This window comes from Alosa sapidissima, chromosome 12 (genome assembly GCF_018492685.1).
Source record: "Alosa sapidissima isolate fAloSap1 chromosome 12, fAloSap1.pri, whole genome shotgun sequence".
Classification (NCBI taxonomy): Eukaryota; Metazoa; Chordata; class Actinopteri; order Clupeiformes; family Clupeidae; genus Alosa; species Alosa sapidissima.
In genome coordinates this window covers 11,456,808-11,469,307 of record NC_055968.1, presented here as the reverse complement: position 1 = coordinate 11,469,307, position 12,500 = coordinate 11,456,808, and the positions used below count along the sequence as shown (strand labels likewise).

The 12,500-nt window shown below is 40.8% G+C and overlaps 1 protein-coding gene across 1 annotated transcript in view; it reads right to left on the bottom strand.

Annotated features, from left to right (window-relative positions):
* The window catches only part of LOC121677597 (desmoplakin-like), a 22,402-nt gene extending 19,302 nt beyond the window's left edge, over window positions 1–3,100 (bottom strand). The window contains exons 1-2 of the mRNA XM_042056408.1: window positions 2,716–3,100; window positions 366–459 (exon numbers count right to left, since the gene is read on the bottom strand). Of these exons, the coding sequence (XP_041912342.1) occupies window positions 366–459; window positions 2,716–2,894 (273 nt within the window). The 5' untranslated portion in view covers window positions 2,895–3,100. The remainder of the gene's footprint in view (window positions 1–365; window positions 460–2,715) is intronic.
* Window positions 3,101–12,500: the final 9,400 nt, after the last annotated feature.

Here is a 12,500-nt window from a genome sequence, read left to right as displayed (position 1 = left end):
TTTACATTTCATTTGCATCATTATAAGCCAGGGGCTCATCTACACTGCAGGGTGTGTTGACACCTTATCACTCTGTTTGGTTTGTGTTCTCTTAGAAAGAAAGTCATGTTTCTCACGCCCAATTGACTAAAGTCAGATTGATTTGCCTTGTTGCCTGACATGCACAGCGAGTTGTGGAGAGTGTTGGACAGTAGTGGACAGAATGGGGACAGAATTAAAGGAAGACAGAGAGTGTGTTTGTGTGTGCGTGCATATGTGTATGTGTGTTTGTGCATGTGTGTGTGTGCGCGAGTGTGTGCATGTGTGTGCATGTGTGTGTGTATTTGTGTGTATGTGTGTGAGTGTGTGTTTCAGTAGGTACTCACAGCCTGCAGCAGCATCTCGGCCCGCTGCAGTGCATCCTGACACTGGTCCTGCAGGAGCATGGCCCTCTGGTGTGGTTCGGCGAGCGAGCTCGACCTGACCACAGAAGTGCATCATGGGACCAAATGTTTAGAGTTCAAAAAATGCCATTACATGGGAACATAATTTCATCTGTCCATTAAAGACACATCCAGTCAGTAAATACATTTTCATTTTAAGAGTGTCTTGGTCTGGAGACTTTTCTCCTTTATTTAATTTTGTTTAGGTTTCACTTTCCTGAAACAACCTCTGTCTTTCACTTTCTTTATCTCTCTCTTTCTCACTCACTTCCTTCACCACTTTCTCACACACACACACGACTCGCTTGATTGATAAATGTGTTTTTATCTATTTGCTTTTTTGTTTTTGTTTTGCTTTTCTTTGGCCTATTTTGTTTATTTTGTCGTCTATTTTGTTGTGCTTTGCTGGTTTTGTTTTTGCTTTTGGTATGTGTATGTGTGTGGTGGTGGTTTATTGCTTCTTCCCCCCCCCCCCCCCCCCACACACACACACATCCCCTCTCTGCCTAATTTCACAGTGACCAGTCCTTCCAGTGTAGAATAGCGAGAACCACCACACCATTGTACTCCACATGATCCCCACCCACAGATGGAACTACACACTTAATCCTCCTGTTCCTGAATCATAAATTAACTCCCATCTCACTCTCTCTCCCACCTCCACCTCCTCTCCCTCCCCTCCTCATAGCCGCCTGCCTCTCAGTTCTGTGCCAGAGGCTAATGAAGCCGTTAGCAGGTCCTCCACCTCGCAGCCCCAAGCCCCCAGCTCTTGGGCTCAGTGACTAATCTCTTCACCTGCAGGGTAATTTGATAAACAATCACTCTGTTCTCCACTGGGGGAGAGGAGCTGACTCTCTTTGATTTTTGAAATGTGCCAAGATTGTTGCTACTGCTGCAGGTTTACCAAACAGGACCACACCCTAATTTCACTCATTCAAAGCCATTAGATTTGTTCTTGTTTGGTTGGAATAAACACCTCCTCTCTTTAGGGATTTAATGGTGATGGCAGGATCTACATTGCCGTACACTGTGGCCATACAATCAGCCTGCTAGATAATACCATTATTTTTAAAAATGATCCAGCTTCCATGTCTTGCATGCACGGTGTGATTTGTATACTAATGTTTTCATCCTACTGTCCGAATAGAATAGTTGAACACATTTTGAAAATAATTTCTTATGAAGTTGGCATTCTGGCCATCAGAACAAGTCAGTATTTCTAATCCTACATGGCCTGGCCTGAACATTCATCTCCGTTATCTGTCTCATTGCATTATTTCAGCACTGGATGTTGGCAGGCATGGCATTACCCTGACAGTGTTTCAAAGTGATTACAGACTCTTGGTTAACAAAGGTATCTATAAAAATAAATTAGCCTACATAGTTTCTAACAGTCATGTGTCTCCCGATTGTGTGTTTTAAAAGTATAATAAAGCCCTATTTCTAATGTCTTCCTGAAGGTGTTACAAAAAAACTCATAATCAATTTATTAAAGGATAGTGACATATAAACCTCTATTATCTTAAATCTCAAACATGCACCTGATAGTTATGCAAGGTCCTGATGGATTTTAAAATTAATTAATTCATTTATTTATTCAACTTTTATTTATTCTCGGAGGTTCATTGAGGGTAGTCCTCATTTTCAGTAAAGCCAAGATTACAGTAACAATGAAATAATAGGAGATTATAATTTTGAAGAGTATAATAGCCTAATTTTGAAAACAAAAAGCCTCCAGGGCACCAATTCTCTGTGAAACTTTTAAAAAACAATAAACATACGTCTGTGTGCTCTGACGGATTATGAGTTTTAGTGGATGGGGTTAAGAATGTTCTGCTTAGAGTCTGCGCATATTTTCAAGTTACAGAGTTTTCGAGTGCCCAGGCAGGAAAGGTAGCCTCATGTAAATGAGTTGTATTATGCATGTGTGTGCGTGTGTAGACGCTATGCGAGTCTCCAACTCATCTAAGCAGATGCTTGCAGTTAAAAATGATTTATCTCCTGCAAAGCGAGGAGCATACCCACACATGTAAGCTACAATTTACTGTTGTTCAAGAATGCTGAAAATGTCAATAACACACTAGTCACCCTCGTTGAGATTAAGATGGTTTCATAACATTAAAAACAAACAAGCTGGTGGTTGTGCTTGTCATTGGATAAGCGCACAACGGCTTTCAAAGTTTAACTTTCTCTTTTCTACACCGTGAGTCAAGGTGAGCACGGTAATCAGGTAGGCTAAATGAAGAAGGCTTAGACATATATTTGTCATATATTAAGTCTTCACAGTACCCACCTCTGTACGCCACTTCCAGACCCTTTGGTGTAAGTATAGTAGCCCTCCACATATTCTTGAGCATATCCATTTCCCCCGACCATTTCGCTCCGAGCGTATGGATATCCGCCTCCCGTGAGGTCGGTCCGGGAGTCTCTCCGACTGATATTCAGTGCTCGTTGTGACCCGTATAAACTCATCCTTGCTAGCTGTGATTTCACGTGGCCAAGACAAACATGGACTAGAAAAAATAATTACGTAAACAGCAAGCTATGTCCGCAGCAGTGAATCCATAGTCAGTGACAGCGAAGCGATATTGAAGCAATGCTCTAATGAGACCTACGCGAGAGCGTCCCGACCTCCTCCCCTCCGTATGAGGTCCGACGGCAGAAATAAAAACACGGAAGGATCGCAGTTCTGCCTTTGCCAAAGACCACACCCCTGGCCCGCTTCAATCCGTAAAACGTTTAATAGTTTTTTTTTTTTTTTTTTCAACTTCACACCCCTTAGCCTGGGGGCAACCCTGAGAAGTATGTAGACAGAAGACCAGTGTGTGTGTGTGTGTGTGTGTGTCTGTGGTTTGTAGAGGGGCCAACAGCCGAAAGGGAGTCGGGAGTCTAAAGGAATTGTATTAAGTCTGTGAGAACTGCTCATCTGTTCAGAAATAACTTTGTAATCATTCTTATCTTGCCGAGGCCAGACAGCAATAGAACACACACACACACACACACACACGCACACACACACACACACCCACGCACAAACAGACAAGCACATCACACACCACCATAACCAGAATTCCAGCAGGATCTGGGAGCACACAGAAACGGCCCAAAGTGAGATGACCATGCAGCCATTCAGACGAGAGAACGACATCCAATTAAGCAAAATCTCACAGACACACAAACACCCTGGAATGTAAAGTGTATTACAAATAAAACATATTATTATTACAGTCAGGGTTCTAAATTAACTTTTTTGATCACCAGCCAATGTGAATCAGAATCAATCAGAATTTCTACTAGCCATTTTTCCCCCGGTGAAAATAGGAGAATTATGAGTTTATGAGATGTTTATGAGATATGAGAGATAAACAGTCTAGCTGCTTCAGGTTTTGCAGCCTCCATTATGACAATGACATCAGCCCCCCACAAAAGAAATAGGTTAAAACAATGCATTAATTGCTGCTACTGGAAGCAACTGGAATCCATGCATTTCCACAGAATTATTTTTGGAATCTGATCCCTTATCATACCTGTTCATTCGTAGGCTACTCATCGCTCGACTTATTGTGACTAAATTCAAGATGGCAGCGAATGGTAAACTTCCTGAAGGTACTGTCTGTATAAATCGTCTTGTAAATAAACTACAGCGCTTTTTCAAAGTTCTCAATGTCTCGTTTTAAATGTCAAGGCCCTTGGAAGTATACCAATGAAGTGTGGAGCTACTTTGAGCCTTGTAAATGGTGTAAAACAGTGATTTATTTGCATGGCTAGGCCGATGCTCGAGGCACCCCATCGAAAAACTGGTAGCATCGGCTAACTAGCGCCAGATTTCTGAGTGCAGGGGACAAGCCGAGAGCTATGAGACATACGTTCACACTCGGTATCATGTTTCAACACACTTTAGGTCAATATCACACCGGAATTCTCCTTTAATGAACATGGGAAATTGTGGGTCTCAAAGCCAGACCAGTTAAGAACCAATGGGATACACACAGGCACACACACACACACACACACTGACACACAATCCCCACCATGCCTGAAGTTGTCCTATCCACTTAGGGGCCGTGCACACGACGCCGGTTTTTGTTAAACCGGTGAGGTTTTGTTAACGGTTACGCCTTGCATGTACACGACGCCGGCAGTTTAGGAGACTGAAACCGATAGCTTTTGAAACCGGCTTCCGAAGTGGGAACTTTTGAAACCGCCGGCTAACTTTCGCTGTGTAGACGCCTGTAGGTGCGAAGCCGGCAACTTTATGACGACATAGCCACGGCAGTCGACCTGACATGTTGCTTGTCAAAACAAACCAAACCATTTATTTATCATATTAAAATGTTTTTCTTTCCCCCGTCATGATTTATGTGCACAATGTAGCCTATCAGCCTTTAGTGGCTAAGTTAGAAGCACACGTTAGCTTAACTTAGTTAAACATTAGCTTACTGCATGTTAGTGTTTTCTCCAGTGGTGCTCAGACCTAATGCAATGCGTAGGCTAAGTATTTTAAATTTCACATAGCAGTCACATACCTTGAAAATTAACTTTATTAGTTTAACAGTTGAATTGAACACCGAATTGTCTGTAGTCTCCTTATTTCATGCGACGGCTTAACCAGAGCACTTATTAGACATTCTCTGGCTTAACAAACTGTTTCAACAATGTTTTCTTCTACGCGATTCACGCGAAATTGTCGTGAAGCTTCTGCACAGCGGCGCCATCGACTGGTCTGGCATATGCACTACAGCACATTTAGCCGGTTACACCTCTGTGTGTAGGCTACACGCGAGGTTTTTTCTTGCCTGAGTCGTTAAAGGTGTGAAAGCGGTAAGAGAAAATCCACCCGGCGGTGTCGTGTAAACGGCCTCTAAAACACTGATCTGAAGCTAATGAGAGAGAGAGAGAATTTGAGAGAGAGAAAGAAGAGCACACGCACACACACACACACACACACACACACACATGCTCAAATATACTATCATATATTGCATTTTTACTATGAAAATCTACTGTATTGATATATGTCCAGATTTATTGTATTATATAATAACTGCCTTGGCAATACCAGTGGCAGAGAGTGAAAGAGAGAGAGAGAGACCACAGACACATCAACTGTTTAATCCCTGAGGTCATTAGGTGTGGCAGCCCTGACATTCCACAACTTGCATTGCTCTCAGCCACATCTACAAGACCAACCCGCTCAGTCATTTTTCCCATGCTAACTCCCTATGATTGACCTTTTCATGTTCTTACACACACACACACACACACACACACTCTCTCTCTCTCTCTCACTTCTCTCTCTTCTCCACTTCTCTCTCTCTCACTTCTCTCAGAAACTCAAACATATATCCAATATAACAAAAACACACGCATAAACGCACATGCATACATACAAACACATTCATACTGTACTGAGACACACATGTAATATAAAAAAGCCACATAAACAAACTACACACATGCACACACACAGGCTTAGTCCCTGCCTCAGTCATTGCAAGTGCCTCTTGATTGATTAATCACCACTATGTGGATACTGTTTTTGGAATTGATTTAGATTAAGTGTTAGTTAGTATAATTTGTATTTTAGTATATTTTGTATATTCTTTATCTTCTACTGTCCTTATTGCTTAGTTGTGTTTTTATATTATATACTTTTAATTACTTTTTCTGCTGTTAGTGAATGTGTGTGTGTGTTGTCTGTATGCTACTGAGACCTTGAATTTCCCCTGGGGATCAATAAAGTATCTATCTATCATTCTATCTATCTATCTATCAAAACACAACACACACACACATAAGGAAACACATACTCTCTCTGAGCAGGGTTTTCAGGAAAGACAAGTCTCTGCTGCTACCGTCTTCTGGAACCATTCCCCCGCTGCCAAGACAAGCCTGTTTGGTTTTGAGCGGGTATGATTTAGTAAGTGTGTGAACTTCAGTGTGTACGTGTGGGTGTATGTGCACACCAGCACATATGGGTTTCCAGCGGTTTTCTTTCTTTCAAGTGACCGTGACCTTGAGCCTGCCTATGACCTCAGAAGTCCACTGACCTCCCTTACCTCCACTCACCCTCACGTCTGCTAATATTTCAGTCTTCTTTGATAACCTTCTTCAGCATACATAATACAGGAACATATGCAATAGAGCATCCATGTTGCATTGCAAGTAAATGTGTACTCAGATTCACATGAATCACTGTTATGTGTTACTGTATAGGAACAGAGAAACATATGCATGTAAGGATGGTTGTGCTTGGGACTGTGTGAAAGCAGCGTGGCAAAGCATTATTAATACTGAAACATTTAAAGCAACTATTAATACTGAAACATTAAAAGTACATTGTACACATTACAGTAAAGCATACAATTAAGTATAATCTAATATATTACTGTATTGCACACAAAATATGCTGTGATATACACAGTATTGGAGATGCATAGGCCTGTTTAAAGAATCAAGGTTTTTCATCAGTGTCCCAGCATGGGAGTGGATCTGTGCATAGATGTCATGACTCATGAGTCTGTATATAGGTAGAACATGAGTCTGAATATGGGTAGAACATTAGTTTGTATATGAGTTGAACACTAGTCTGTATATGGGTAGAACATTAGTCTGTATATGAGTAGAACACTAGTCTGTATATGGGTAGAACATTAGTCTGTATATGGGTAGAACATTCATCTGTATATGAGAAGAACACTAGTCTGTATATGGGTAGAACGTTAGTCTGTATATGGGTAGAACACTAGTCTGTATATGAGTAGAACACTAGTCTGTATATGGGTAGAACATTAGTCTGTATATGAGTAGAACACTAGTCTGTATATGGGTAGAACATTAGTCTGTATATGGGTAGAACATCTCATACACCAAACAGGGCATTGGATTCTGCTTCAGTGTGTGTTTTGTCTGCATACGGGTGTTTCCACAGTCATTCCACACAGACAGACAGACACAGAGAGAAGGATGGAGAGAGGGAGAGAGAGAGAGGGAGAGAGAGAAAGAGAGAGGGAGAAATCCCGGTAATTATTAGTGGTGTGTGAGTGTGTGCCCTGTACACGTCTAAACCTGGCGCTCACATTCCTCAAACAGATTCCTTATATCACTCACATGTTCCACCCACTTTGATTGTTTTTAAATGTCATGTTCAAAATGCATGGGATGTAGAAGTGTGTCTGCATGTACATGAGGCGTAAAATAATTCTCTCTCAGGAGTTAAATGAGCTGAAGCATCCCAGCTGCATTTGAGTGACTTCTCCGACGTGCAGGGACAAAGCTCCCTGCCTCTCTCTGCCCCTCCCTCAGCCACACCTAGACAACTCAAAGTCTGCCTAAAGATCACTTGATGCCAGGTGTCATTTTTCACTCTCTCTCTCTCTCTCTCTCTTTCCCTCTCCCTCTCTCTCTCACCCTCTCTCATACACTTTCACCTTCTCTCTTTCTCTCTCGCATGTTCTCTCCCTTTCTTGTTCACTTACCCACTCACTCACACGCACACACACATACTAGCACAGACAAGTTTTTTTTTTAAATTATTATTACTGCTTTGTTGTAATCTAATCGTTATTCTTCACACACCTGGTATTTGTCTACATGTGTTTGCTTGTTGCCATTTCTAGGGTGGGGCATTACAAACTATCTAATAATCCCTGTGATGTTGTACGTGATATTTGAATTTGGGATAACACTTTACGGTAAGGGTACATGAATTATCATGAATTCATGCATTCATGAATTCATGATTCATGTATTACTTAATTTCTCATAAATCAGCAGGAAATCGCATAAGTTCATAGTCTGTCATTTGTGACCTCATACATGAACAGTTCATCAACTAAAGCATTAGGTACGGTGGGCACATCATTATGAATCATTATTTATTAATGATCATGATTATTTCTTTTTCTGCCAAAAATGTAGTCATCACTGCTCAAAGTCTGGTTTGAACACAACTTTGCAGTTCCCTAAACACATTGTCATTATTCAACACTTTAGAAATCATAAGTCATAATGATGTACCCATCTTACCTAATTACAGTGCATGAAAATGCACTGTTCTGTTATCTGAAGTCTTCTTCTTCTTCTTCTTCCCACCAAATTTCTGCGTCTAATTCAGCTTTAACCGTTTAACGTAGAAACTTCGTTCAAACTTTGTAACGTAGGTCTTGAAAAGGACACGTGGGGAATGTATTTTTCACTTTTGTAGATATTAATAAAAAAACAAGCTTATTTTTCCCCATAGACTTTGCATTAGACTATGACATCACAATGGACTAATTAACTTGATTTGCACCTGTATCAACTTCCAGCTGCTCACTACTAGGACCCATCAAAGGGCCAGTTAAACTGATTGCACCTGTATCAACTGCTTTCAGCTTAACTAGGCCAACTCTCTGTGTCTCTCCATTCTACAAGGATATAAGGCACATTCCATCCAACTTTCTATCCATTCATCCTCTTCAAACCATTCACTCATCCACCCATTAAACTATCCATCAACATCCATTAAACAATCTGCCTATCAACATCCATTCAACTTTCTGTCTATCAACATCCATCACACTATCTACATTCAACTTTTAAAATATACTCTGTCTCAGGCTTTAAGCATACAATCTGGCTCTCTTAAGACTACTATTTCCTCTGCCCACAACTGTTTCAAAATAAATATCCTCACTACAATAATTCACTATTAAATCATTTAACTATTTAAACTACTCAACTATTTAACTGTTTATTAGCCATTTCAACTGTCAGTTGTTATCAACTATGACTCCTGCCAACTGTTTCCAAATAAAAGTTTGTTTGCCATTTTATGTTAATATACAGTATGTTTATATTTTCATGCACTGGTAATTTCCTCGAAATTACATTTTCTAGTTTCTTAGTTGATGTGTTGTTCATGCATGAGGTCATGAATGAGAGACTATTAACTCATGTCAATTCCTGATTATTCATAAGATATATAGGAATGAAGTAATGCATAAATCATTAATTAATTCATGCATGAATTGATGATAATTCATGTACCCTTACCGTAAAGTGTTACCGAATTTGTCCCATTTATTTTTTTTCATCTCTCTTCCTCTCGCTTATTTCCAGTCATTGAATCTTCTCTTCCGGACAGCACAAGTTGTCTTCTGCAGAATCATGATGTGGAATGTGTATAATAATAGAAATACTGTGCAAAGTTACCTTATTTCAGTTAATACTATTTGCAGATGTTTGTAAAAAGAAAGGCATTTGAAGCCTTACAGACTTCACAACCTCAGACTTGCTAAACTATCCAGAATATCGCTGCCATTGCACTGAGAGAGAGGACAAGAGGTAGCACATGCTTGTAAGATGAGTGAATTCTGACTGCATACTCACAGTGTCCTGTGAAAGACGAGATCAGGCTCACTGTCACTTATCAATCACAACATGGATTCTCTCCTTCTCCTCTCACACCTACTCTCTCTCTCCCTTTCTTTATCATACTCTCTCTCTTTCAAGTCAAGTCAAGTCAAGTGGGTTTTATTGTCATTTCAACCATATACATTGTATATAGTGAGACGAAACAACGTTTCACCATGGATCCAGTGGTGTTACATTTAAAATATATAAAAATGACATTTGAGACTGGACTGGCTACATTTAGTGCACACACATTATACATAAAGTGCAATTACTACTTATTAGGTAGTAATTTAAGACAGCCAATTAAGGGAAAGGACAGACAACAAAAGACAGGGCCTTGTAGACTTATAACAGAGCACTGATCGTTATAAGTTGAGTTCACCGTGGAGGTAGAATATATAGAATTTAGCAACAGAGAAAAAGTGCAGGAGTGCATTTCAGTTCTGTGTGAGAAATTTGCATCATGTTTTGTTGCTCAACAGTCTTTCTTTCCCTTTCTCTCTCTCTCCCTCTTTCTCTCTCCTACTCTCTCTCCTTTTTTTTCTCATGCTCGCTCTTTCCTTCTTTCTCACTCCTACTCTCTCCCTTTCTTTCTCATACTCTCTCACATTCGCACACACACACACACCGTTCTCTTTTTCTGAAAATGATAAACAATCATGAATGGCCCTCTTCACAAATTAAAATTAATTGAATGGGTGTGGTGACACCAGGCTACCAATAAGCTGGTTATCTCTGGATATATGCACTGAGAAGCATGCACTGAAGTAGAACATCTTTAATAAATCAATGTCTAAGATAATGATATATTTGTAAGTCACTTTGGATAAAAGCGTTAGCTAAATGGCTAAATTTAAATGTAAATCTAAGAGATTATCTAGCAATACATGTGGAGGCCACTGTATAGCCTATTCAACATCAGTAATTCACTTTAATTCAGTTTTAGTCTTACATAATGTATGGCAGCAACCTGATGGCTTGGTCAGGATAAACATGCCTTACTTGGGGGAAGTGCATCGATTTCTGTCACTCTGCCAATCACACACGCTTCCACGCTTTGTATAGGTCTAGCCTACACCAGCCGTACAGGTGGTTGGCCGCCTGGCGAGGGAGGGGGGCATAGATAAGCTGCTCTACAAAGTTTTCTTTTGTCGCCTGAGGGGTATTCCAGAAAGGAGGTTTAACAAACACTGAGATAAAACTTAACCTCTGGGTTGTCTGAACCTGTGGCGACTAAACCCGAGCTGTCGGTTCCAAAACACCGGTTACCAGTTAGTTCAATCAACAGATAACCTAGAGTTAACTGTGCGCGTTCACGGCGAACTTATAAAGGCATCATCTATTGAGAGTCGAAACCATGAGTGAAACCGGCGAAACGAAGAGCACCGTATTTTTCAGAGGCGGAGTAGTGAGGCTCAGTTGGTGAAATTACACTCTAATGATCCTCGTGGGTTTGTGTCCAGGAAAACGAATGAAGTTGCGCAGGAACTGCTTTAGCCCAACTTTGGACATACGTTGCATAGGTCAGCCAAACACAGCCAACTCCACCAACGTTGGCCCAACGTTGGGCATACGTTGCATAGCCTAGGTCAGCCCAACCTAGCCAACCAAATTTAACGTTGGGCCAACGTCAGAATGCTACCTGGGAAGGATGGGCTATCATGTGATGTCGTGGTCTTATCGCCCTCTCACGGCTAATTCCACGCATAAATATTACATGATTTTGTGCTTCTTTGTCAATCGGATCTTCGTCAAAATGAAACGCCATTGTGTGACAAGTGTAAAAATAGCGGCATGATTGAACATGCACTGAAAAAACCGAACATAATTGAACATAACCTGAACAAAACCTACCCCCTACCAGGTTAAGTTCAGAGCCTATGTTACCATAGTTACTTACATAGCCTGATCATTTTTGAGCTTTCTGGAACTGAAATCCCAGGTTTACCGTTTACTCTGGGTTTACATACCCAGTTCAGTTCAGAGCCTATGTTACCATAGTTACTTACATAGCCTGATCATATTTGAGCGTTCTGGAACTGAAATCCCAGGTTTACCGCTAACTCTGTGTTAACATACCCAGTTAAGCCAGTAAACCTGCTTTCTGGAATACCCCTCAGATGCTTGGACGCTCGGTGTTATGACCTGCTTTGATGATTAGTGTTCTCCTAAGCTGTGTCTCTGTGAGGCAGTTAGAATGTGTCTCAGGGTGGTTCACACAGCCCAACTTGAACAAGAACACCGATTCTTGTACCTTGAGCCATGTCATTATTTCATGTTTGGAAAAAAAAGATCCCTCTGCCAAAATATGCAATAATAGGCTTTGCGTTTTCACATTGCACCATCTAGTGGAAACAGAGAGCACTGTTCGTCAGGGATAGACAGATCTACTCATTCACGTCTTTTTGGCAGATTAACCAACCAACGCAAGATCTATTGTTATAGGCTACCGATTGTTTGTGTAACACTTATGGCTTGATATTTCCTAGGTCTAGCCATGTCTGCAGACATCTGCATAACCTAGTATAAAGGTCTATGACGCTCAGTTAATTACCTCTGTACTTGGTCAAATTTAATCTTAGCATCTAGTCGCGTTCTCCTGGATCTTCTTGAATCAGCACTACCTCAAGGCTCCTCCTCGGATACTGCGGAAATCTTGGCCACTAGTAGGTTTATTTC